The sequence below is a fragment of the Chiloscyllium plagiosum genome, unplaced genomic scaffold (assembly GCF_037043375.1).
Source record: "Chiloscyllium plagiosum isolate Xiang-an unplaced genomic scaffold, Cpla_swu_hap1 HiC_scaffold_27, whole genome shotgun sequence".
In the NCBI taxonomy this organism is placed as follows: domain Eukaryota; kingdom Metazoa; phylum Chordata; class Chondrichthyes; order Orectolobiformes; family Hemiscylliidae; genus Chiloscyllium; species Chiloscyllium plagiosum.
Window position 1 is genome coordinate 52,810,716 of NW_028270165.1, and position 27,555 is coordinate 52,838,270.

Here is a 27,555-nt window from a genome sequence, read left to right on the forward strand (position 1 = left end):
GACTTGTACAGATTATGGTCGGACCATGAGTCGTGTTATAGAACAGACAGACATGGGGGGGGGGGGGGGGGGGGCGGATGTGGGTGGTGTTCAGGTACATAGTTTCTTGGAAATTGCATCACTTGGAAGTTGGAAGTTGCTCGACAGGGTGGTTCAGGTGGCATTTCGCAACATTGCCTTCATTGTTCACACCATTGAGTATAGGGGATGGGACATCATGTTGAGGTTGTACAGGATGTTGGTGAGGCCACTTTCAGGGTACTGAGTACAGTTCTGGTGGCCCTGTAATAGGAAGAATACTATTAGAGAGGGTTTAATAAAGATTTCCTAGGATGTTGTAAGGACTGGAGGGTGTGAGTTATAAGGAGAGGCTGGGACTTTATTCACTGCAGCACAGGGAGTTGGGGGTGACCTGATTGAGATTGATAAAATCATGAGGAGTGGAGGTAAGGTGAATAGCAAATGGCTCTTCCTTAGCGTAGGGGAACTCAAAACTAGGGGGCTTTTTTTTAATGTGAGGAGACAAATTTAAAAGGAACCGGAGGAGCAAAAGTTTGAAAGAGGGTGATTTGCATGTGGAATGACCTTGCTGAGGATATGGTAGATACAGGGACAGTTACAACATTGAAACAGCATTCGGATGGGTAGATGAATAGGAAGGTTTAGAGGGAAATGGGCCAAATGCAGAGCTTTTCTAAGAAAAATGTCAGTCTGACTCAACATTGGGACACAGACAGAATTCACACCTATTGTCTCTACTTATAAATCGGGCAACGTCTCTTTGAAATGTAGATTCATTTAGATATAACTGCGTCACTTTACATATTAAGATATCCCTTTGAATGTGCCCACACCGCTTTGAAATGTAATCTTGTCCATTTAAACCTCTTTATTTCCAGAAGTAGCCCGTTAAAATGTCCACGTCCCTTTAAAATGCAGATTGCCCCCTTTAGATATGACGCCGTTCCGTTAGATGTCGGAATATCTGTTTAAATTGAGCCGTGAGCTTTCCCAATGTAGACAGGGCTCCTGGAAACGTGGCAGTGTCCCCCCTGCAGCTGCAGAGCGAGACAGGAGAGTTTGTTTTTGTGAATGAGCAGTTGTAGCGCGAGGTGGCTGTTTCTTGGTGACGGAGTGGTGGTGGAGTTCTACTGGTCGTGGGGCGGCCCCTGTGTCAACTATGGGGCCACCTGGAAGTTACTGGGCCCGGGAGGTGAAAGGTGAGGCAGGTTGTGGGGGTGGGGACGGAGGGGAAGGAATGTGGGGCCTGTCCTGTCATAGTGACATTTTACACTCACTTTCCATCTGCTTTTACTGGCGCTTGTGCTGTTTGCCCCTCACTGTTTGTTTAATCCTTGTGCTGTTTACCCCTCACTGTGTGTTTAATCCTTGTGCTGGTTCCCCCTCACTGTTTGTTTATTCCTTGTGCTGTTTGCCATCACTGTTTGTTTAATCCTTGTGCTGTTTGCCCCTCACTGTTTGTTTAATCCTTGTGCTGTTTGCCCCTCACTGTTTGTTTAATCCTTGTGCTGTTTGCCCCTCGCTGTTTGTTTAATCCTTGTGCTGTTTCCCCTCACTGTTTGTTTGGTTTAATCCTTGTGCTGTTTGCCCTTTACTGTTACTTGTGCAATTGCTGAGGGTAGTGTGTAAATACTAGTGAAGGAGATTATGCACCAGCATGTATATGTTCCTCAGTCATTGAAGGGGCAGGACCTGTTGAGAATGGTTAGTAAAGCATGTGGTGCACTAAGCCTTGTTAACATGGATATAGTTTGTTATTTGGAGAAGTAGACTTTATTATTTAGAGTCACAGAGATGTACAGCATGGAAACAGACCCATTCGGTCCAACCTGTCCATGCCAACCAGATATCCTAAATTAATCTAGTTCCATTTGCCAGCACTTTGCTCATATCCCTCTAATCCCTTCCTATTCATATACCCATCTAGATGTGTTTTAAATGCTGTAATTATACCGGCTTCCACTACTTCCTCCGGCAGTTCATTCCATACATGCACCACCCTCTGCATGGAAAAGTTGCCCCTCAGGTACCTTTAATATCTTTCTGCTCTCACCCTAAACCTAAACCTATGCCCTCTAGTTGTGAACCTCACCCCTACACTGACGAAAAGACATTTTAAAAAAAAGTTGAGCAGCCAGAGAAAATGCAATAGCTATAAGAGCCACATGGGGAAAAAGAACTGTGGCTCTATCCTTTAGTTCTCCTCTTGGCATTTGAACACTTAAAATCTGTCAATAACACCAGCATCGTCACAGCGTATTGTGTCTGTTCCGCGCACCTGCTCGCTGGTGTCACCCAACACCTTGTCCATGCTCCTCGCTGTCGGCAGAAAAGGTGACATCGCTTATCTCTGTTCCTAAAGGTCTTCCTTTTATTTTTAAAGCTGTGTCCTCTGGTCCTAGTCTCTCCTACCAATGGAAACATCTTCCCAATGTCATTGCATTGTGGGGATGAAGCCCTGTCTGCTGGTGTGAGAGACTAGGCCTCACGTTTAGAGGGAGGAGCTTTCAGACAGATGAGGAGGAAGTGCTTTTCCCAGAGGGTTGTGAATCTATGGAATAGTCTAGATTAGAGTGGTGCTGGAAAAGCACAGCAAGTCAGACAGCATCCGAGGAGCTGGCAAATCGATGTTTTGGGCAAAATGCCTTTGTATGTGAGTTTGTGTATAAGACTGTGCATCAGTGAGTGTGTATTTACATGTGTGCATGCTTGATAAAGTGTGATTGTGATGGAGAATGAGCCTGCGAGAGGGTGAGTGTGTTGAGAGGGTGGTGTATGTGTTTGTCTGAGAGAGAGCGTGTGTATGAGAGAGGTATGGATATAAGTGAGGGGTTGCATTTTACTAAAATAAAGGAGGGCAAGACTTGTACAGGTAATGTTAGGGCCTGGGTCGTGTTGTAGAACAGAGACCCGGGGGTGTTCGGGTTCATTGTTCTTGAAAGTTCCATCATTGGTAGACGGGGGTGAAGAAGGTGTTCCGCACACTTGCCTTCATTGTTCACATAGGTCAAACATACCTCTTGCAAAAATGCCATCCCTTATTCCCAATTCCTCCGCCTCCGCCGTATCTGCTCCCAGGAGGACCAGTTCCACCACAGAACACACCAGATGGCCTCCTTCTTTAGAGACCGCAATTTCCCTTCCCACGTGGTTAAAGATGCCCTCCAACGCATCTCATCCACATCCTGCGCCTCCGCCCCCACCCCTCCAACCGTAACAAGGACAGAACGCCCCTGGTGCTCACCTTCCACCCTACCAACCTTTGCATAAACCAAATCATCCGCCGACATTTCCGCCACCTCCAAAAAGACCCCACCACCAGCGATATATTTCCCTCCCCACCCCTTTCGGCCTTCCGCAAAGATCGTTCCCTCCGTGACTACCTGGTCAGGTCCACGCGCCCCCTACAACCCACCCTCCTATCCTGGCACCTTCTCCTGCCACCACAGGAACTGCAAAACCTGTGCCCACACCACCTCCCTCACCTCCATTCAAGGCCCTAAAGGAGCCTTCCACATCCATCAAAGTTTTACCTGCACATCCCCTAATATCATTTATTGTATCCATTGCTCCCGATGCAGTCTCCTCGACATTAGGGAGACTGGACACCTCCTAGCAGAGTGCTTTAGGGAACATCTCCGGGACACCCGTACCAATCAACCTCACCGCTCCGTGGCCCAACATTTCAACTCCCCCTCCCACTCTGCCGAGGACATGGAGGTCCTGGGCCTCTTTCACCGCCGCGCCCTCACCACCAGACGCCTGGAGGAAGAATGCCTCATCTTCTGCCTCGGAACACTTCAACCCCAGGGCATCAATGTGGACTTCAACAGTTTCCTCATTTCCCCTTCCCCCACTTCACCCGAGTTCCAAACTTCCAGCTCAGCACTGTCTCCATGACTTGTCCTACCTGCCTATCTTCTTTTCCACCTATCCACTCCACCCTGCCCCTGCCCCCGACCTATCAGCTTCACCCCCTCCCCCACTCACCTATTGTACTCTATGCTACTTTCTCCCCACACCCAATCTCCTCTAGCTTATCTCTCCATGCTTCAGGCTCTCTGCCTTTATTCCTGATGAAGAGCTTTTGCCCAAAACGTCTATTTTACTGCTCCGCGGATGCTGGCTGAACTGCTGTGCTCTTCCAGCACCACTAATCCAGAATTCATTGTTCACATGCTGAGTACAGGAGTTGGGACATTATGTTGGAGATGCACACAGAAAGTACTTTACTCAGAGGGTGATAGATGTCTGGAATGCATTGCCAACAGAAGTAGAGGCAGGGACGGTAGATTCATTTAAGGTGCATCTGGGCGGGGGAGATCCAAGATGGCGGTGACCCAGCAAGTCTGAGTCTGTAGTGCTCTGCCCAAGACTCAGGCAAAGTAGGCTGCCTGCCTCCACCACACCTTCCAAATCATTTAAATAGCTTTTATTTAAATACAGCTAGTTATTTTGCACCAAACTTGAGCAATTTAGTGCCCCATTAAAATGACTAAAGGAAAGAATGCCCGCAGCTCGCAGCACATAGGAACCCCACCCCAGCTGCAGAGGAGGCGTCTGCAGCTGCCCCCGGGGACTTAACTATGGTAGCAAGCCTTGTTGCAGTGATTTCTAAGCTTGAAGAGATAATCGACACCTTCATAGAGTCCAGGAGCAGGTGGGAGTCGCTTTCGGTCGCGCTGCAGAAGCACGACCGAGATATTGAAAGAATCGAACATCGAGTCGGAGGGGCGGAGCTAAAGGTCGCCACCTCTGAGGCTGCTGCAGAATCAGCCGTGGGTCGGGTCTGGACTCTCGAACAGCGAATCCGGGCCTTGGAAGATCACATCAACAACCTCAAAAATCGAGGTCGTCGAGAAAATATTTGTTTGCTGGGCCTTCCCAAACGGGAAGAGGAAGGCCAGTTTACGACGTTTCTGGAGCAGTGGCTTCCACAATTATTGAATCTGTAGGCTGGATCAGGCCAGGTCAGGGTAGAATGGGCCCACCGGGTTGCAATACATAGGCCCGGCTTGGACCAGCGCCCCTACCCGGTCCTGTTCTGGCTGCAGTGCTTTTTGGAGAAGCCGATGCTCCTGGAAGCTTCCAGAAATCTTGGGAAAGATCCCCAAGCCATGATTTACAAAGGATCCAAGATTATGCTATTTCAGGACTTTCCCCCAGCTCTGGTCCAAAAGAGGAGGGCGTTTAAGGGATTTAAACATTCAGTGCTACCCAGCAGCACTACGTTTTAGCCACGAAGGGTCCGTGTATAACTTTGGATCGCTGGAGAAGGCCAAGGAATGTTTGGACTCTCTTAGATAAATTGTAAGAGTTAACTCGTGTGGTGAATGATGTTGTTCTGCCCTCCCCCTTCTCTGGTTCACCTTATTTTTTCTCTTTTATTACTTTATTGCTTAATATTATCTCCTGGGAGTAGGGAGGGGGTGGGGCTTATTTGTTCTCCACTCTGCGATTTTCTCCTCTTTTTTTTGTAAATATATATAGGCCTGGTGGTCCAGTAGATTTAGGTGAGGAGGGGTCTTTGCTTTGTCTTATTCTTTCTCTTAAAACGGGGTTATTTCCCCCTGCTATTTTGTATTACCATAATTAATTATTATCTGCTGAGACTGTAATTTTATAGTTTTATATGTTTATACGTGGTATTAACATCACCAAATATATGTAGGTGTTGATGTGGGTGGGTGGGGAGGCGGAGGAGGGCAGGATACTCATTGTTAACTTTAGCTTGGTCATACACTTGAATTTTCTTCACTTTATTATGGAGTGCGTGGGTCGAGGGTGGGGCACTGGTCAGTAGAGGATATGATGGGTTTTCGGAAAGGAAGTGATTCCCCCGGAAACGTGGGGAAAAAATCTCTGTTTAAACATGTTATGTTTTTTTATTTAGAAATCGTTTTTTATTATATTAGTGTGAGTGTCACAAAGAATCTCTATTTTTGTGAATTTTCTATGGTCCATGCTCAGGGTGTTTTGGATGGGGTTTCTCCTCCCGGGGGTCTCTGACTTGCCTGGACGATTATGGTGTGTCATTCGCTTAAATGGTGCACCTGGAATGTCAAGGGGAGTAATTCTCCAATCAAAAGGAAGAAAATATTACCAAACCTCAAAAAAGAAAGGGTTGATATAGCTCTTCTACAGGAGACCCATTTATTGGATTAAGAACACTTGAAATTACAACAGGGTGGATTTGATCAGGCCTTCTTTTCTTCCTTCAGCTCAAAATGTAGGGGAGTAGTCATTCTTATTTGGAAGAATCTCCCTTTCGAAATCCTAAGTCAGATAAAAGATGAATCTGGACGATATATACTAATTAAAGCCCTTATAAATGGAGAGGAATATGGGATTTTAAACCAGTTTTGTCCCCGGCACATCCTTTCAAATTTATAACGGAAGCCTTCTCCAAACTGATGGTTCTTGGTGCTTGTCATACAATTATAGGGGGAGACTTGAATTGCATTATGGAGCCGGAAATAGACATGATACCCAAGAGTACTGCGGGTGGATGCCCCAGATCTGGACAATTGGCGGATTTGAATCAAGAATTAGGATTAATAGATGTGTGGAGGTGCATCCACCCGCAAGGCAGAGATTTCTCTTTTAACTCTAATCCACATAAATGTCACACTAGAATTGACATGTTTTTTGCCCCCTCGAGTTTTTTAAATTACATATCATCCTGTAAAATAGGTGATATGATAATTTCGGATCACGCTGCTGTGTACATGGAAATCAAGGCTAGGAACAATGAGGCATCCCCCTGACATTGGCGTATGGATTATAGTAAATTTGCAAAATATTTTTCTCAAGAATTTATAGCTTTCTTGGAAATTAATTCAGGTACGGCTAGTAACCCGTCAATGATGTGGGAGACTATTGAAGCTTATGCGCGAGGTCTGATCATTTCATACTCGGTGACCCAGAAAAAATTAAAGGGAGAACAATAGCATCTACTTGCTGCTCGCTTAAAAGCAGCTGAAACAGCTTACGCTGACAGACCTTCTATTGCCAAATTACAAAGGGTTATAACCCTTAGGACAGCTCTGAATACCGACTTCACCCAAACGGCAAAGAGGGAAATATTATTTGCAAAACAAAGATTATATGAATTTAGCGATAAACCTGGGAGATGCTTAGCATTTCTTGCAAGGAAAAAAAAGGGCCCCTCAATCTATCACAGCTATCAGGGAAGTTCTGGTACTCTGACTCACATCATAAAGGGATCAACACAATCTTCAGAAAGTTTTTTTATTCTGATCGCAGGATTGTGAAGATAGAGCCAGGAGGATGCAATCCTTTTTTAAAAGCCTGGCCTTTCCGGACTTAATCCCGGAACAGGTATCGGTCCTGAATGCTCCCCCAACAACCCAGGAAATACTTGACACAATCAGGCAACTTCAGAGCGGTAAGGCACCTGGCCCAGAGGGCATTCAGGTTGAATTTTACAAAGAGTTCACAGGAGTATTAGCTGGCCCACTTATGGACATGTATAACTACTCATATAAGTCAGGGCTGCCTCCTGCCTTTACTAAAAAAGGTGAATATCTCCCTTTTTTTCAAAAAAGGAAAGGATCCAGAAGATTGTGCATCATACAGACCAATATCCTTGCTAACTGTAGATTTTAAAATTCTCACTAAAACATTAGCATTGAGGCTAGAGAGGGCCAGAAAAGAGGAGCAGACTGGGTTTATTAAGGGCTGTAGATCATCTAATAATATTAGAAGGGTCTTGAATGTGAATCAAGTCTGTCATCAGGAAAAAATACCAGGAATAGTAGTCTCATTGGATGCGGAGAAGGCATTCGACAGGGTTGAATGGACATACCTGTTCTATACATTGGAAAGATTTGGTGTTGGAAACGTATTTGCCAAATGGGTCTCAACACTGTATAATGATCCCAAAACAGTTGTGATCACCAATGGATTAGGCTCAGGTAGCTTCAGTGTGGGTAGGGGCTGCTGTCCGGGATGCCCTCTCTCTCCGTTGCTATTCACGCTAATAATTGAACCACTGGCGGAAGCGATACGGGCTGACTCTAATATAACGGCCCCGAGGGTTGGTACAGGTAAACATAAAATTACCCTATATGCAAATGATCTCCTTTTTCTTAGTAATCCTCTGATGTCCAAGCCCCTCTCCATCCAAGTTATTAATGCATTTACAGGTACAAAATTAATTTTTCAAAATCAGAGGCATGCCTCACTAGTATGTCCCACTTATTGGACCGATCCCACTTCCCCTTTCGGTGGTCTCTTGGGCATTTTTATTACCCCAGTATTTGGCCAGCTATCCAAGGCCAATTTTGTGCATCTATTGGAAAGGGTAAGACAGGACCTTTAACGTTGGGGAGACCTTCCAATTTCCTGGCTAGGTAGAATAGCCCTAATTAAAAAGAATGTCTTGCCCCGTCTCTTATACCCTACGAGAATGCTTCCGGTGATGCTGCCGAGGCCGGCACTCCGCAAATTGTATGGTTGGCTGGTTTCTTTCATCTGGAATCCTAGATGGCCCCTCATTAAGTTAAGGAAGCTACAACTTCCACAGGCAAGGGGGGAGGGCTGGATTTTTCAGACTTTAGGAAGTCTCAGTTAAGCTACATAGCTGATTGATTGCGGGTCAGACATGACCCAATCTGGATGGACATCGAGGCTTCTCAAGTACAGTGCCCTCTTATTAACGTCTTATTTTTAGATCAGATGAAAATCATTACGAGCCACTGTAGAAACCCTACAATACTCAACACAATTAAAGCTTGGAATATAATGCGGCAAAATGAGGGTAATTCACAAAAAACATCCCCCTATACTCCTATAGTGGGGGCATGGGGTTTTCAACCGGGGCTTACAGATGCCACATTCAAATCCTGGAGATCCAGCGGTATCTCCTGTTTAGGGGATCTGTTTGAGAAGGGGGTCCTGATGTCTTTTGAACAGCTGCATCAGAAATTTGGATTACCTAACGGAGACCTCTTTCGATACTTCTACATTCGAGACTACATACAGAAGACGATTGCGTTATTAGATGTTCTCATAAATCAGATAGAGAAGGTAGATTGTTGTGGCCAATGGGTGTACCCTCGGTCAGCACTCTTTATCATTTATTACGTGATGATGTGTCGGAAGACATGGACCATCTGCTTAGAACATGGGATCAGGATTTGGGGCTGGAAGTTTCTACAGAAATGTGGAATGACATCTGGGAAAATGCCAAAAAAAAATCTCCGTTTGTAACAGAACCCAGGCCATTCAGTTAATGATACTTCATAGGGCCCATATGGAACCAGAACGATTGGCAAAATTTTGGAGCATCTGCAATGCGTCCCAAATGTAACACAGAGGTGGGCATTCTTATACACCGCTTATGGACATGCCATAAGATCCTCAAATACTGGACCGAAGTAGTAAACGCCCTGACAGAAATCTTGGGAATGGAAATTACAGTAGATCCAGTATCTCCTCTTCTGGGTTTCTCAAGCTTACCTTCTGTGGATGTGCACGGGAGGAAATTATTTTCCATTCTCTCCTTCTATGAAAGGAAAAATATCTTGGTAAACTGGGTGGCTGAGGGCTCTCTAGGACTTCCACATTGGCACAGATTAATCATGGAATGTATTCCCCGTGACTTCCTTACAAATATGGTGCACCAAAAAACTGAATTATTGTATAAAATGTGGCAGCCCTTTTTGAATTACATAGATACAGATATTTCGGCCATTCTTTCAAGGGCTTTCACTTAGTTGAGGTAACAGTTCTGGCTGGTCCCTTGGGAGAGGAATCCCGCATGAATACGGGTTTTATTACAACTTATGTTAACTCATTACGAGCATGTATTTCACTACTTCATTACCATGTTATCCTTTTTTCTTTTGACTAATGTAAGATATTTGATCATACACTCTGGTTAGTTATAGGTTAGATTCGTAGTTAGTTGAGTTTTGTCTTTTTCTTTTTTATATCTCTTTTTGTTTCACAAGTTTTGGCTATTCATTTAAGATTTAATTGTATATTAGTGTTCGTACTTGTGCTTTTCTTACTTGTAAACTGGTAAAAACATGTTAAATTTTCAATAAAAATATCTTTTTTTTTGAAAAGTGCATCTGTACAGATGCATGAGTAAGGGGAGAGCAGAGGGATACAGATTCAGAAATTGTGCAATAGGTTTAGACAGGGGATTTGGATCGGCTTAGGCTTGAAGAGCTGAAGGGCCTGTTCCTGGGTTGTAAATTTTCTTTGTTCTATGTTGAGGTTGTACAGGATGTTGCTGAGGCCATTTTGTTTAGAGTACTGAGTACAGTTCTGGTCACCCTGTAATAGGAAGAATATTATTAGAGATGGTTCGGTAAAGATTTACTTTGACCTTGCCAGGAATGGAGGGTTTGAGTTATAGGGAGAGGCTGGGATTTTTTCACTGGAATGGAGGAGGTTGAGGGATGACCTTACTGAGATTTAAACAATCATGAGGGGTGAAGGTAAGGAGAATAGCGAGGAACATGCGGGGTTATGTAGAGTCAGGGGTGGGGAAGTGAAACAAAATTGTGGCTCTCCCCTTTTTTCCTCCTTTTGGCATTTGGCCAGTTGAATCTGTCCGGAAGGGGCCTGGTCCTCCTGCCAATCAGAACCCCAGCCATTGTTTGAATGCGGAAGGTCGACCATGAGCTTCTGAAGTTGCTGTTGCTCCTCTCTCTCTGAATGAAGATTGAGCTTCAGTCCAGACTGCAACTTCCTTTCTCTGTTTAACATCTGGGAGTACCGCACTCTCTTTTCTCGCCCTCTTTCCCATTTCTTTTCTCATCCTTGGGTTCAGCTGTTTGTTTGTAGGAGCTGAGGGAAAAAGAAAGTCAATTGAGGTGAAGGGACAGACTCTGGAAAAGGTTGGTCTAGATCTGTGCCTGTTAATGTTTGACAGGCTTTGTTTCCTGAGCTTGACACATTTACTTGTCTGGCAAAAAAGGATGGCCTCTTGATCCATGTTGGGGATGGAAGTGGATTATGCTGTGGGTGACTTGCTGGTAGTAGTCCAATAAGTATTGGATAAGTAATCATGACACACAAACCTTGAGTTATTGACTGTTTATTTGGAACTCACGGGGAGAGCCAAGTCGACCTAATAGTCTAAAGTCACTCCGACGAGAAACAGAGTTGTGTGATTCTATAGGTTACAATCATTTAACAATTAGCAAACTGTTAATTGCAGGAAATTGAGCAAACTGAGACACTTTACCCAGTCACGTAGTGTCTGGACAGTGTTGGTTAGTAGCTGATGTGTACAATAGGTCCTTGCAAAGAGAAAGATATTTCCATGCAAGGAAAGAATTTGTTTATCAGGTAGCAGTACAGCTGCAAGGCAGGCTGTCTCTGTTGAGTCTGGGAATTAAGGGTAGCTGGGACAATGGATAGATCAGCCCTGATCTTAATGAATGGCAGAGCAGGCTGGATTGGTCAAATGGCCTACTCCTGCTTCTATTACTATGAAACTGTAACCCTGCATTTCCCATGGCTAACCCACCAAACCTGCACATCCCTGGACACTGTGGCCAATTTAGTATGGCCAATCCAAATCGAGGCCAGTGAGCAATGTAGTGATGTGGAAAATGAACATCAGAGAACAATAGAAAGGGACAAGGAGAGTAAATATACCAGCAATCAAAACTGGATACTAATGTCACAAAAACTGAAACGATACATGGTGAGTCTGAATGTGTGCTGCATTGTAACAAAAGTGAATGAATTAACTGCACACATTGGAAGTGAATAATTATGGTCTGAGACTCCTCACAGAGACATGGCTTCAGGATGGCAAGGATTGGATCCTGAATATTGAGGTGTAGTCAGATGGGAAGCGAGGTAAAGGCAGAGGGTTGGCACTGCTCATCAAAGCACTGATCACACGGTAGTCTGGTGTCAGCTCGGGTTTCAGGGCCTGATTTCCCTGTCCTCTGATCTCCCTGTTCCCACAGAGTAAGATGCCGGTCTGTTCTCAGCTTTGCTGGACTTCTGCAGAAGCTTTCACGCCTCTTTTACAGCTTCCAGAACAAGAAAACATTCAGTCAATCGAAAGCCACACCACAATCTACCAGAAATAGGGCTCACCCAGGATTCTGATAGGGTCCTACTTGAGGAATTCTCTCTCCCTTCAATGTAACTATTAGTATTGGGGCAAAGTAACTCGTATGTCAAATCGTTTAAAGCAAAGTAGTCAGGAGAGGAGACCTTGAGCAATTAACTAGCTTTATTCATTGCCATTGGGGAATACCTCTTAGTTTAAAACAAAGTCCGACGTATTCCAATAAAATACAGAATGTTACAAGTTTTATGGTAAAACACAAGCCCCACTCTCCATTAATTATGCAACTGAGGGGCAGTCGTAAGGTTCACATACATTGTCGAGACCTACATTTCTTAATGTCTACAAAACTGAATGTTATCTTATACTGCAGGTTCAGCTCAGCTCGAATTACCGATAAGGGACAGAGAGAACCAATCCATCATTCTGTGAAGCAGCACAGTCTAATGTCCTGAGGAGCAGAGACAGCCTGCAGTTTCAAGGTCAGTCTATCAAAACAGAATTCCTCAGCCAGGGCTCAGACAGCATTATGTTAACAGGCTACATTTTACTGCAAACATTGCTTTGTGACAAAATGGCTTCCATGCAGTTTTGTCAATTTTGATCAAATTCTCCCACAATCCCTCCTTTTTATTAAAAAGAAGAGATTGTGGATGTCAGCAAAAGGAGGAATTATACCCAGAGCCAGGGGTATTGTCAGGGGTTGGTGTTTGGAGATCGGACTGATAGTCCTCGGGTTCAGTAAGGACAGGGGCAGAAGGCTCCAGGGATTGGGAATCATCATCAGGGGTTTCATCAGGAATGGGAAATCTCAGCATCTGGGAGATCGCTGGAGAGGAGGGCCACAACAGTGAACTGAGCAGAGCACAGGATTGTCTGCGGGGTGACTTTGGTATCCAGTTCCAAAGGCAGGGGGAAAGAAAGCTGCAAGTTGCTCAAACTCCATAAGGGCTCGCTTTGTACGAGTTCAGGATGGATAGGGATATGGGCAAATACCTAGCAGCTAGAGTGGTTGACCTAAAAACAAAAGCATTATAAAAAAGTATTAAAGTGTAATTCCTGTTTACTAGAGGTTATCAGGCCCAATCAAACATAGTTAGTGAAAGAAAGATAAGGAAAAGTGCAGTGAAAGGCAGAATGATCAGGCTGAGCCATTCACGGATGAAGGCTGAAGATGTGTCTCTGACGGGGGTCTTCTGATGTTCCTCCAGGAGGTGGCGCTCGTTTGCATTGTGTTGTGTGTGTCCATGCGGCCTCCCCTTGACCCTGACTGCTGACCGGGTAACCAGCAGGACTAGGAACGGGCCTTTCCATCTCAGCTCCAATATGCCCCGGTCCTAATGCTGAGGCTTGGTGTACCCATGAATGTAAACTCTAAAGAGTTTTGGTTAACTGATGCAAATATTTCCCACTTAACCAACATTAGAGTGTCAGCTGTTTCAGCCATTGGGATGGTTTGATTCATCTACTAAATACATCTACTCTTATTCGACAATATACGCGAGGTGATTCTATGAAAGCAAGTTGTAGACAGGGAAAAAGGCTGACCAGGCAAGGAGGTGGTTAACAAACACACTCTCTCTGCCTGCCTGCGGCTCTCTGTCTATTTTTTTTCTGTCTCTATTTGCATGCCTGCGCCTCTCTCTCTCTGCCTGCCTGCCTGCGCCTCTCTCTCTCTCTGCCTGCCTGCGCCTCTCTCTCTCTCTCTCTGCCTGCCTGCGCCTCTCTCTCTCTCTGCCTGCCTGCGCCTCTCCCTCTCTCTGCCTGCCTGCGCCACTCTCTCTCTACCTGCCTGCGCCTCTCTCTCTCTCTGCCTGCCTGCGCCTCTCTCTCTCTGCCTGCCTGCGCCTCTCTCTCTCTCTCTGCCTGTCTGCGCCTCTCTCTCTCTCTCTGCCTGCCTGCGCCTCTCTCTCTCTCTGCCTGCCTGCGCCTCTCTCTCTCTCTGCCTGCCTGCGCCTCTCTCTCTCTCTGCCTGCCTGCGCCTCTCTCTCTCTGCTTGCCTGCGCCTCTCTCTCTCTCTCTGCCTGCCTGCGCCTCTCTCTCTCTCTGCCTGCCTGCGCCTCTCTCTCTCTCTGCCTGCCTGCGCCCCTCTCTCTCTCTGCCTGCCTGCGCCTCTCTCTCTCTCTGCCTGCCTGCGCTTCTCTCTCTCTCTCTGCCTGCCTGCGCCTCTCTCTCTCTCTGCCTGCCTGCGCCTCTCTCTCTCTCTGCCTGCCTGCGCCTCTCTCTCTCTGCCTGCCTGCGCCTCTCTCTCTCTCTGCCTGCCTGCGCCCCTCTCTCTCTCTCTCTCTCTGCCTGCCTGCGCCCCTCTCTCTCTCTCTGCCTGCCTGCGCCCCTCTCTGTCTCTGCCCGCCTATGCCCCCCTCTGCCTGCGCGCCTCTCTCTCTCTCTTTCTCTCTCTCTCTTTGCCTGCGCCCCTCTCTCTCTCTCTGCCCGCCTATGTGCACCTCTCTCTCTCTGCCTGCGCCCCTCTCTCTCTGCCTAGCTGCGTCCCTCTCTCTCTGCCCGCCTATGCCCCCCTCTGCCTGCGCGCCTCTCTCTCTCTGCCTGTCTGCGCGTCTCTCTCTCTGTAACACTCTTCAGCTTTCTACATGTCTCAGTTAATAGTTGCCCAATGTGTCCTGTATGCCAAATTCATTCAAGTCTGGACATCCTGAAGCGAGCAATTATACTTCAGATTTCTACTCGCCAATTAAAACTAATATTGGGCACTCAAACAGATCGGGGGCATCCTGAAGCATGCCATGGACCTCAGTGTGGGTCCAGGGCTTATCAAATAGGGTTTCACCTCTCGTAACCCTGGGGTAAGCAAATTCATTATTACTAACTTTGTAAAGCACAAGTGCTCTCAGCAACATAACGTCAGGACACTAGGACCCTGTTGAGTTCTCTCACTAGTATCTTGTGGCTGAGTAGGGAGAATTATGTCATCATTTCTAACAGCATTTTTGTCCCTGGCCAGCTTTCCCCTTTATTTTGGACACAACAAAATCAGCAACCACCCTCTATATTTCATCTCTCAAACGATATCGGCCGGTGACCTGGCAGGACCCGGGTATCTCCTGCCTGACTCGCCAACTGTGGGGGATGGAAATAAAGCCCCATGTCAGGAAAGAATTTGTTTATCAGGAAGCAGCACAGCTGCAAGGCCAACTGTCTCCGCTGAGCCTGGGAAACACGAGCTTTAACAAGCAGGCACTAAGCTGAGATTCAAAATGGTTTCCAGGCTTTAATATGTGACCAAATGGCTGGCCCAAATCTAACAATTCTCCCACATCATCGCAGGGAATAAAACAAGAAAAATGAAACAAAATTAGAAATAAGTAGGGGATCGTGCTTAATGTTTGTTCATTACGAAGTAAACAAGAAATAGCAGTCTCCCAGGATTCGTACGATGCCCTACTTGAGGAATTCTGTCCAACAAGTTTAATTGGAAGCAGTAGCTTTCGGAGTGCAGCTCCTTCATCAGGGGATTGTGGAATATAAAATTGTAAGACACAGAATTTATAGTAACAGTTTATAGTGTGATGTAACTGAAACTATATATTGAAAAAGACCTGGATTGTTTGTTAAGTCTCTCATCTGTTCGAATGACCATGATAGTTTCAGTTCTTTCAAATGTAAATCACAAAACCTTTTAAAATAGTTAAATCCTCAAGTGAACTTTACCAATTGGTGTCGTGTCAGTCCAGATAATGTATTGAAGGTGTGAGCTCCCCTGTGTGAGACTGTCTGTGGCACAATGGTTAAACTGATTTACAGAATCTTACATGGAGTCATGCAGTTTTTGAGCAAAGTAAGACATAATTCTGCAAGTACGAATTCACCCAACAAATTTTTGCGTGCGTGTGTGTGTATGGGGGGGGGGGGGGGTGGGGGGGGGGGAGGAATGTATATTTGCAGATACATTCTATGTGCATTTTTTAAGGAAAAATCTGCAGGCAGTCAATACATGTAATAGTTTGTAAATTCGACTTTGGAAACAGAACCAGTCTGACTCAAGATTGGGATACAGGCAGACTCTGACCTCACACCTTTAATGCATTGTCTGAGCTGAGATGTGAGCTTTTGCTATAAAACCTTGTTATCTCGAGAAGGTGACAACAAGAATTTCTGGGGTTTACATTGTAATGATATCTGCAACCTATTTGAAAAGGTGGAAGACTTAACAATCCAGGTTTGTTCAATATACCATTTCAGTGGCAGGACACTGGAATGTTTTGCTCTAAATTGTGTCTTAGGATCTTATCTTCCACAACCACCTGATGAAGAGGCAGCACTCCAAAAGTTACTGCTTCCAAAGAAGCCTGTTGGACTACAACCTGGAGTTGTGTGATTCTAGAATCTGGTTTCTAGTATCTGCAGTCCTTGTTTTTACCTAGTTGATTTTAACCTAACAGTGAATCCTCTTGCAAAGATGCCTGCCTTGAAGAAGTTTTCCTCCTCTCTCTACAAGAATCTCAAAGAATCCCTCTCCCACTGCAACTCCCAGGTCATTTCCTCTGCCCTGAAGCTCTTCAACCATGTCCTGAAACAGACTCGCTACCACAGCCACATTTGCTTCCTCAGTGCCTGTCTCCGTAACCAACTCATCCTACACAGATTCCGGACCACCTTTAAACCAGCAGAGTTCGGATCCGAACAGGCCACTCCATCCTCCTGTCTGACCTATCACCTTCATCCCCACCCCTATTCATCCATTGTACTCTTTGCTACCTTCCCCCACCCTCCTCCCTGACCTATCCCCACCATCCCCACTCCCATTCACCTATTGTACTTTACGCTATTTTCTCCCCACCCCCACCCTCCTCTCATTTATCTCTCCACCCTGCAGGCTCTATTCCTGATGAAGGACGTTTTCCTGAAACATCGATTTTTCTGCTCCTCGGATGCTGCCTGAACTGCTGTGCTTTTCCTGTACCACTCTAATCAAAAGTGGATTGGCCATGTTGAATTACCCATAGTGCCCAGGGATGTGCATGTTAGGGTGGATTGGCCATGCTAAATTACCCATAGTGCTGTGAGAAACGAACCCCACTTAATCAATAATTTTCAGTCCGAGTCAAAGAGTTCTGAAGCAGCACATTTATTCAAACATCTTGCAAGATGGGTGGCTGTATGAAGAGAGACACACCCGACAGTAAAATACAGAGTGTTTTATACTTTTCTGAGGGCTCTCTCGACACCCCTACACTGAGCAATAAACCTGTTATGAGTGTCTATTACATTCTATCCCTTTATTTGGTGATTACTTGCGCCCGTTATTCCTTCATTTGGTAATTCCCTGCACCCAAGCCTAAGCCTATCATACTTATTAATTACCTCGCTTGTTTTTCTTTAAATCTACCTTATTTGGCTGTCCTTGTTCGTTACAGCCTTCCTGTTATTTTGTCCAGTTCCTCTTATCTTATCGAACCGTCTGACTTCTGAGATCATCCTTTAATATCTTGATAGTCCAAAAAGCAGACCTACAAACTATGAGCTTATTGCGAAATGCCCCTGCTGCCCTTTTTTTGTGGTCAGCTACAAGTAATTTCCTTGCTTAAAACTATTTCTGAAAAGACCCTTTATATTCTTTAAAATCAACGTACACCTGACAACCTGAAATTTATCTCTCTCAACCCCAACCCCAACCCCGCGCCCCTCACATTTATCTCTCCACCCTGCAGGCACTCTGCTTCTATTCCTGATGAAGGGCTTTTGTGCGAAACGTCAATTTTCCTGCTCCCCGTGTGCTGCCTGAGCTGCTGTGCTTTTCCAGTACCACTCTAATCTAAAGTGGATTGGCCATGCTGAAATACCCATAGTGCCTAGGGATGTGCAGGTTAGGGTGAATTGGCCATGCTATATTATCCATAGTGCCTAGGGATGTGGAGGTTAGGGTGAATTGGCTATGCTAAATTACCCATCGTGCCCAGGGATGTGCAGGTTAGGGTGGATTGGCCATGCTAAATTAGGCATAATGTGCAGGTAAGGTGCATGATTCAGGGTTAAATGTAGGGGATTCGGTGTGGGTGGGTGACCCTTGGGAGGTTCGGTGAGGCCGAGTGGCCTGCTTCCACACTGTGGGGATTCTCTGAAGGGAGGGGTTATTTTGGAAAGTGTTTTCTCGTCCTCGTCTGCTGCGGGCGTGGCGCATGCGCGGTGCGGCGGCCCGCTGTTGGCTATGCCCCGCCCCTTCAGCTGTCACTTTTCCTCGCCCCGCCCCTAGTTTCTCTGTGACGTCACAACGCGGAAGTGGCCCTGTCAGTTTCAAAGTGAATCTCCCGCCCTCCTGACGACTCTTCATCCTGGGAGGGAGACAGAGATGGGAGGAGGGGAAATTGGTCACTTGTAGCAACGAGAGTGAATGCAGGGAGGGAGCAGACTCCGCAAACTCAGGTGTGTGTCTTAGTTAGCCAGGTGAGGAGGGACTGAAGGATAGAGATTGGGAAGTGGGAGGGCTGGATATCTTTTCTGTTTTTATTTTTAAAATGCACCCGATTCCCACCAATAACTGCAACAGGTACAAGTACAGCACATGCAATATTCCTCATTGCAGCTTCAAGCCGGTTTTGCATCCTCTGTTCTTCCTCCACTTTGGCTCCAGCACATTCAGCTTCTTTCCCTCATCCACATTCCCCCCCCCGCCCTGATGTTCCAAGCTGACCCGCAAAAGATCGGTTTGTCCCTCCATTCTTTCCCGGTGGCGCCCATTACTCTTGTCTATTTCTTGCCTTATCCGGCCTTGTGCGTGAACAAAGTGTTAGCGTATATCCTCTTTCACTGCCAGCTGCTTCCTTGTTTGCGAAAGCAACATTTCCTCCCAGTTTTCGCCGACACTGAGCCTTCTGACCTCCTTGATTGTGTTTTTTTTGTTTTTGCAGAAGCAGGAAACAGATGGTTATAACTTTGTACGAGCATATCTAGCTTAACCTACACCCCCTCCCCTCACAGCACCTTATCTGTTTGTCTGTAATATCTACCATTGTTTGCAGGCACATTTCATGTATGCACATTTTAGCTAATACAAAAGCAATTATATATTTCCTTCACATAGCTTTCATTCTTGTTAACTCCACTCTTGGCTGAAACAATTATACCCTGGCGTTAGTTCATTTACCTTGCAGAAGCAATTATGGTTGCAGAAGTAACACTGCTTTACCTATATCCCACAGGGGTGACCCTACAACCTTGGATAAAATAATGTGGGGCATGGCAAGGGTAAATAGACAAGATCTTTGATCTGGGATTGCTCATAGGTTTAGGGTGAGATTTAAAAGAAACCGAAGGGGCAACTCCTAAATACAGAGGGTGGTGTGTGTAAAGAATGAGCTGCCAGAGGAAGTGGTGGGCTGCTGGTACAATTACAACCTCTAAAAGGTATATGAATGGGTATATATTGGGAAGCATTTAGAGGGACATGGGCCAAGTGCTGGCAAATGGGATTGGATTGATTTAGGATATCTGGTCAGCATGGACTGAAGGGACTGTTTCTGTGCTGTACATCTGTGATTCTGGCTTGCCACGAATGTTTGTCACATCTGTATGTTCAGTTTCTCCCTGGTGTTGGTGTAAACGCCTTGTTGTCTTATTTTGCTCCCCACATCCTGGGGACATTAACCATTTCCTATCTGGTTGTTCTGATCTGGACTGCCGTCCGGATCTTCAGATTTCTGGGATTGGTCAATAAACACACCTGGAAGTGACTTTGTCAATCATACAAGCAATAGTTTATTCTTTGATATGGCTGGGTCGGGAGACTCTGATCAGCCCAGAAGGATTCGATTAATTCCCAACAGTGTGGAAACAGGCCCTTCGGCCCAACCAGTCCACACCGATCCTCTGAAGAGTAGCCCAGCCAGACCCATCTCCCTCTGACTAATGCACTAACATGATGGGCAGTTTAGCATGGCCAATTCACCAAACCTGCACATCTTTGGATTGTGGGAGGAAACCCACGCAGACATGGGCAGAATGTGCAGACTCCACATAGCCAGCCCCCTGAGGCTGGAATCGAACCTGGGACACCTGGTGCTGTGAGGCAGCAGTGCTAACCACTGGACCACCGATGAGTACTCCTAGAGTGCCAAAAGAATCCGCCAACTTTTACAGAGTTTGTATAGAACTTATGTACATTGTTTAGAGTCAGACATTGAGCATGATCACATAGTAACAACCAATCAGATCCCGCAAGGTCCTCATGCATTTTTGACTTGGCCTAGGGCGGCACGGTGGTTCAGTGGTTAGCACTGCTGCCTCACAACACCAGGGTCCCAGGTTCGATTCCAGCCTTGGGTGACCGTCTGTGTGGAGTTTGCACATTCTCCCCGTGTCTGCGTGGGTTTTCTCTGGGTGCTCCGGTTTCCTCCCAGAGTCCAAAGATGTGCAGGTCAGGTGGATTGGCCATGCTAAATTGCCCATAGTGTTAGGTACATTAGTCAGAGGGAAAATGGTTCTGGGTGGGTTACTCTTTGGAGGGTCAGTGTGGACTGGTTGGGCCAAAGGGCCTGTTTCAAACTGGAGGTAATCTAATCTATCATAGTTTCTTGTAGACAACTTGTTCTTGGAATCGTATTTGTCCTGTTTGGTGGTTAGGATTAAACTGTTACTTCTGCGATTGATGGTTAGGTTCAAATTTGCAATTTTCTTTCACTGGATTGACATCAGTCTGTGGTTTCTTGTTTGTTCTGAGTCGTGAGTATCTGCCTGACTCAGTCCCACCGAGTTAGCCAAGCAGAAGCCATTTTGTCCGACCTCCCATGTTAAAGTGGAGATTTGAGGTGGCCCTCAGGAATCCTTTGAGAACTCAGACCTGTCAGGCCTCTCTCTTGGTTTGTCCTGGAGATCATACTCTTTGGAAGCCTGGAATAAAAATCTCTCATCATAAAGTCCCACAATGCAATTCAATTCAATCCATAGTAGATAAGCACTAAGAGTTAATTCTCTATGGGATTCAACAGCCTCAGCACTAAAATGGTCTCTCTCTCTCGTGTCCTTTTGAACTCTCAAGACAGCAAAGATTTATTTTGTGAATGCCCCGCTTGCAAGAGGTAGTAAGAATCCATTATAATGGACAAGATCCATCCATTAATTACACAGCTATGGATAGTACCGAGTCTTGTTTCAGGGTCAGATTCAAAGACTATCATTCATTTCACAAGGGAACGGCTGTGAATGTTATCACTTGGTGTCCTGTTCACACAGAATCACCGATGATAAAGTAAACGTTCTTAATTGCCTTACAGCATCTTGTTATCGCTTGGTGAGCCCAGGTGTCCCTCTCTTTAAGTTCTCTCCTCTTTCTGAGCCTTCCTGCCTGTTTATTTTCTAGTGCAGTAAATGTATTCAATAATTCAGCATTACATTTTAGTCTGAATGTTTAAAGACAAGTTTTAAGGCTATAGACTTTCTCACCCAGATGCCCACACCCTCATTCCTCCCTTTGATTGCACCGCAATCACTGAAAGAGAAGGCTAGTCCAAACGAATGCCCTTCAAGGTGGTCCAGCCATCAACATCCTGCAGAGCGGCACCACCATCTTCGCAGCTCATCTGGTCATATTTATCAACGCCATCAACACGTGTGGGTGAACCATCGCATCGCAAAAGCAGCATCTTCTGGGGCAAATCTATATCACTAAGGGACCTCATAAGCCTAGCAATTAAATACCTAACAATACCAATACCAATACCGACAAACAGACATAGCTAAATTGATAAGCCAATTGTACCATGAGCCCGATCTGCAGTTTCCCCAACTGGTCCCTTCAGTCATTCTGGATCTCTGCTTGTATCTTAGTAATATTGCCAGTGAGATCGGGAATGCCCACAGTGCATTTATCTTGGACAATGGTGCAGACCTCACCCTCCGGGCGAGTAGAAAGTCTAAGGCATACCGATTCTGCATAGAGTAAAGACACAGGTCTGATAATCCCAGTTTACTCTGTTTCAGAGCCTCTTTAGTCTTATTTCCTCGAATGGTCAGGCCGCAAAAGAGGGAATTGCGGTTCTGTTGACTTGTCACTCCTGCCTATCCTTCAAACCTCAGGGTATTCTGGATTCCCCAGCCTATCGGGTGTCCTGTATTGTCACCCAGTCCCTTGGGATCCTTCCAATTGGAGCAAGGTTGGCTGAGAGCGACCGCTGCATCCTCCTCAGATGGAGGTTCCATCGACTTGTCCACTGGCCAGGACAAGGTACTGTTGTGGGGACAAGGGCTCCGATAGTGACCTTATGAGGGACATCTTTGCCATCCAGGACAAGGAAATTGGTAGCTTTACCTTAGCTGAAGAAATAATAGTCTGGTTTGGTGTATATTAGGGAGAGTTTGTCAAAATAGGTTACTGAAATGTTACAGCAGGAAGTCTGGTCAGGTCTACAGGAGTAAAGGGTCGACGTTTTGCAAGAGGAGTCGCTTGAGTGCTGTAAAAAATGGGCCAAGTGACTCGAGCACTCGCACTGTATGGGAGACAATGGTCCTCAGAATGCTGTTCCCATTGGGCTCTCCCTTAGCTCTATTGTACATGGTCTCGGTGACAGTATCAGATTCTGAAAAGAGAAAAGGCCTATAAATGCACAAGGGAAGGGTTCCGTTCCAGGTCCATGTGCCGCATAAGGCCTGCTGTACCCCAGCCAGTGTTACACCAGCTGTTTGTATACACAGACCGGAGGTATTGGAAAGTGATATTTCTCTTCATGGGGTCGACAGTAGGAAGTCTGATGAATAGATTGGAATCGGGGACTGGGGACGGGGCAAGTAAGTCATCTCCCGATAGAGAGGAGAAACATACTACTGCCTCTGGGGTGAAGAGCGTTCTGTGGGCCTGTATAAATAAGTTGTTTGTGGATTGAGGAGTTTCCCCTATCAGGCTTCTCTTTTCGAATTGGCCCGTCCTGCAAAAAGGGATGGTGTTCCTGGGCGTCCTTAAAATATTTACCATAATAACGGGGTTGATCATTTTTATCCTCACTAGGCTTGCGTCTGCAGGTAAAATAAAAAAAACCATGGTAATGACATGATAACTCCCACTGATTTCTACTGTCCAGATGGACCATCTGGTCTTTCTGATGTAAGAGTCCATTGCAATAATCAATCTTCATCACGTTCCACACGTCAAAGGCGTCTGGTCTGGTGCACTGGATGACATCTCCTCAGCATGGGTGGTGGATAATCTCTGATCATTCCTGGTCGCATCCATAGTTAGTGGCTTTCTCCATCAGGATGTTGTACGTGATCAGAAAGGTGAGGAGATAGGCGATCCCCCACATGTCCCTCCTCATAGTTCAAGTATCTGTAATAAGATTAACATTAGAACAGCAGCAAGATTCAAAAACCCAAATGGACAGGGTCCACTCCTTTTGTTGGGATTCCAGTATTCTCTCCTCCTCTTCCCCCCTTTTGATTGGTGTGGTCAATCAATTTACAACGGTGCAGTTGGACCCAAGCTGAGCGCCCAGTGACTGTGACCGCCGTAGGGGTGGGAAGTAAAACCTGGAAGGGGCCATCCCAACGAGGTTGGAGACCTTTGCCAGTCCAGTTCTTGACGAGCACCAACGAACCAGGCTCTACCCGTGACGAGGCTGAAAGGGAGGGAACATCGCTGTAGGCCGCACGCTCCTGCAAGTGAAAGGCACGCAAAACACTAGTTAGAGCAAGAACATAACCAATTATTGCTTTGGTCATGTGGTGGAAGTGGATTGAGAAGGGAGCTGAATCATTCCAAGGGGTACGGAGGCAGTGACCAGAGAAACTCTCAGCTGGAGACAGTCGTGTCTTGCCCGCAGACATGGATCGCATCTGGAATAAGGCCACAGGGATTAGCATAGCCAGGAGAGGCCACTCTCTGCCATTAATTTGGCAAGTTTAGTCTTGCATCTGGTTAAAACATTCAACAAGGTCGGCCGCCTGAGGATAAGCACCATGCAGTTGCTGACAAATACAAAGCTGGGAACAGAGTTCTCCGTTAATATTACCGACAAAGTGTGGTCCATTGTCCGAGCTAATGCACGCAGGTATACTGAAGCGGGGAATTATTTCCTGAAACAAAATCTTCACCACAGTCTCAGCAGTAGCATTAGGAGGAGGTTAGGCTTCAATCCACTTACAAAAGACATCAACAATAAGCAAAACACATTCATAGCAACTCAACTCATTTCTACAACTCAATGAAGTCCAGTTGAAGTGTCTCCAAGGGACCCTCCAGCAAGGGAGTTCTCGTAGAGATACTTGAACTAAGAGGTGGGGGATCGCCTACCCACTGACCTGTTTGATCACGTACAACATCCTGATCGGGAAAGCCACTGACTGAGTATTGATGCGATCTGCAGCGATCTGAGATTATCCTCATGTCATCTGGTGCACCAGATCAGATGCTTTCAATGTGGAGTCGCTTGAGCGATGGCATGAGCTGCCAGAGGAAGTGGTGGGTGCTGGTACGATGACAAGTTAATTGGCTCCTGGACGGGCATCTGAATATGAAGGGTTCAGATGGGTCGAGGCCAAGTGATGGTAAACTGCAGTCATAGAGATGTACAGCACAGAAACAGACCCTTCGGTCCAACCCGTCCTTGCTGACAAGTTAGCCAACCCAATTTAGTCCCAGCTGCCAGCACCCGGCCCATATAGGGGCCAAGTGATGGCAAACGTGACTAGATTAATTTAGGATGTCTGGTCAGGTTGGGCCAAAGGGTCTGTTTCCGTGCTGTGTGACTCTAATTGTCTTCAGTGAAAGCAGAAGTGTGGTTGTGAAGGCTGGACTTTCAGAGCATGTTTTGCCCTGACTGGGAGCAGAAGAGTTTGACTGAAGTGTGTCGGTGTTAATGCCTTGATGTCTCATTTTGCTCCCACCTTCTCGGGGTCATTAACCATTTTGTGTCTGGTCCTTCCTCAAGAAGCTGCGTTGCAGATTTACCCTGAATTGACACTTTTTTTTGCTTCCCAAAATCAGACCTGCTCACTCTCAGCAGGATCCCAGTGTTGTGAAAGATATTAACTTTCAGGTGGAGGTATCCAAAATTCAGAGAGATGTCAGTCTTGATGTTTTTGCTTTTCTGCCCCTGTAAGATTCCGAATCAGCACCTTAAGGGGAATTAGTTAGAGCGGAGTGAGAACAGAGGGGGAAGAGAGTGTGAGATGGTACTTTCAATTTTGTGGAACAACAAAAGAATATTCCACAGAAAGTATAATTGCTTGTTCTGAATTTCTACCCTGCACTGACAGTGATGACTTTTGTAATCTCTTTTTGCAGAGTATTTGAAAATCTGAAGAGGGAAGTTTCAAAATCAACGGATGAAGGGCTAATGCCCGAAACATTGACTCTCCTGCTCCTCGGATGCTGCCTGACCTGCTGTGCTTTTCCAGCGCCACATTTTTGGACTGACTCTCCAGTGTCTGCAGTCCTCACTTTGATGTCAATGTCTGACAGTCACACAATCCATCGGGACCACAACGATTTTTGACTGTGATTTCTGTGAGAGGGATCAACGCTTTTTGGTTCCTGTTTGAGGACGTTTTCAGCATCAGTGGGACTGGACGAGAGACCGCACTGTTGCAGCGCACTGTGTGTGGAGCCTGAAACAATTATACGGCCTGGAAAGGGGATTTCACGGCAGGGAGGGGCTCTACACGTGTTTGTGTGCAGCTGAAGCTGTGGCGATGGAGAAACCTGAGGAATCCCGCCCTGTGGAGGAACCGTGGAAGTGTGGCGATTGTGGGAAAGGCTTCCGTGTCCCGTCTGCCCTGGAGACTCATCGGCGCAGTCACACCGGGGAGAGGCCATTCCCCTGCACCGACTGTGGGAAGGCCTTCAGACATTCCTCCCATCTGTTGGCCCACCAGCAGAACCACACGGCGGAGAGGCCCTTCAGCTGCCCTGAGTGCGGGAAGGGCTTCAGGTATTCCTCCACCCTGCTGACCCACCAGCATGTCCACACGGGGGAGAGACCGTTCACCTGCTCTCAGTGCGGGAAGGGCTTCACCTGCTCCTCCCACCTGCGGAGCCACGAGCGGGTCCACACTGGGGAGAGGCCCTTCAGGTGCCTCGAGTGCGGGAAGGCCTTCAGCACTTCCTCCAACCTGCTGACCCACCAGCATGTCCACACGGGGGAGAGGCCATTCACCTGCTCTCAGTGCAGCAAGGGCTTCACCTGCTCCTCCACCCTGAAGAGCCACCAGCGGGTCCAAACAGGGGAGAGGCCCTTCAGCTGCCCAGAGTGCAGGAAGGCCTTTACCCAGGTCTCCACACTGCTGACCCATCAGCGGGTCCACACGGGGAAGAGGCCCTTCAGCTGCACCGAGTGTGGGAAAGCCTTCAGCACTTCCTCCAACCTGCTGTCCCACCAGCATGTCCACACAGGGGAGAGGCCCTTCAGCTGCCCAGAATGCGGGAAGGCCTTTACCCGGTTCTCCACACTGCTGAGGCACCAGTGTGTCCACACAGGGGATAAGCCCTTCAGCTGCATCGAGTGTGGGAAGGCCTTCATCACTTCCTCCAACCTGCTGACCCACCAGCATGTCCACACTGGGGAGAGGCCGTTCACCTGCTCTCAGTGCGGGAAGGGCTTCACCTGCTCCTCCAACCTCCAGACCCATCAGCGGGTCCACACCGGGGAGAGGCCCTTCAGCTGCCCCGAATGCGGGAAGGCCTTTAACCAGGCCTCCCACCTGCTGACCCACCAGCAGGTCCACACTGGGGAGAGGCCGTTCATCTGCTCTCAGTGCGGGAAGGGCTTCACCTGCTCCTGCAACCTGCGGAAGCACCAGCGAGTTCACGTGCCATCGCAGGGGGATTGAAGGAGTGACGGCCGAGTGCCATTATCGATTGGAATATCAACCCGGTTCCGGGGACTCCCGGGTTCGATTCCTGCCACGACAGATGGCGGGGGGTGGGGGTGTGCGGGGGAGAAAGCCCCCATCTGATTCCCTCTCTCACTTGTTAGGGAAGGGAACCGCCATTGTGGGAAAGGATTCACTCAGTCGTTCCAGCTGCATCCTTTACCCAGTCTGGCCTACACGTGACCCCACACCCACAGCAGTCTGGTTGACTCTACACTGCCCCTTCCTGACAAATGAGCGGGGAGAAACTTACTTGGAGACAGGGTATGGGTTGAAATTGCTGAGTGAGGCAATACTTCCTCCGGGTTACAGCTGTACCAAGGATCCAATTACAAAGGGACAACTTGGTGCTGGCCAATAGTAAAGACAGTGAGGGGGTGGGACAGGGGAGGTGTGGTGTGTGCACTTTCACCTTGAGCTGTTCAAAAAGCAACTGCTTTTGCTCTGCCTTTTTGCAGGGGAATCTGAAACTGTAACAAAGTTGGGTTGCAATAAAGGTTACCTGAACTTACCACCGGGCTCAGACTCTCATTGAAAGCTTTGAGCTCCAAGAGGTTTTTGTTTTAAAGCTGCTCATTTCTTTCAGCCTCCTGCAATAAGTTTAGAACATAGAACAAAGAACATAGAACAATCCAGCGCAGAACAGGCCCTTCGGC

At 46.9% G+C, this 27,555-nt stretch overlaps 2 protein-coding genes across 2 annotated transcripts in view; one reads left to right on the plus strand and one right to left on the minus strand.

Moving 5' to 3' along the window:
- LOC148144064 (uncharacterized) overlaps positions 1–27,555 on the minus strand; it is a 186,034-nt gene that overhangs the window by 97,311 nt on the left and 61,168 nt on the right. The window lies entirely within an intron of this gene.
- LOC148144066 (uncharacterized) lies at positions 4,608–27,367 on the plus strand. The gene is made up of 5 exons (XM_087975725.1): positions 4,608–4,890; positions 16,183–16,262; positions 25,904–26,100; positions 26,353–26,781; positions 27,358–27,367. Exons 1-5 carry the CDS (start codon positions 4,608–4,610, stop codon positions 27,365–27,367), a joined length of 999 nt encoding a protein of 332 aa, XP_087831851.1.

Coding starts and splice junctions, on each gene's coding strand:
- LOC148144066 (XM_087975725.1), top strand. CDS start 4,608: ATGGTAGCAAGCCTTGTTGCAGTGATTTCTAAGCTTGAAGAGATAATC. Junction 4,891..16,182: donor AGGTCGTCGAGAAAATATTT/GTTTGCTGGGCC, acceptor TATCTCGAGAAG/GTGACAACAAGAATTTCTGG. Junction 16,263..25,903: donor TGGAAGACTTAACAATCCAG/GTTTGTTCAATA, acceptor TTGGCCCACCAG/CAGAACCACACGGCGGAGAG.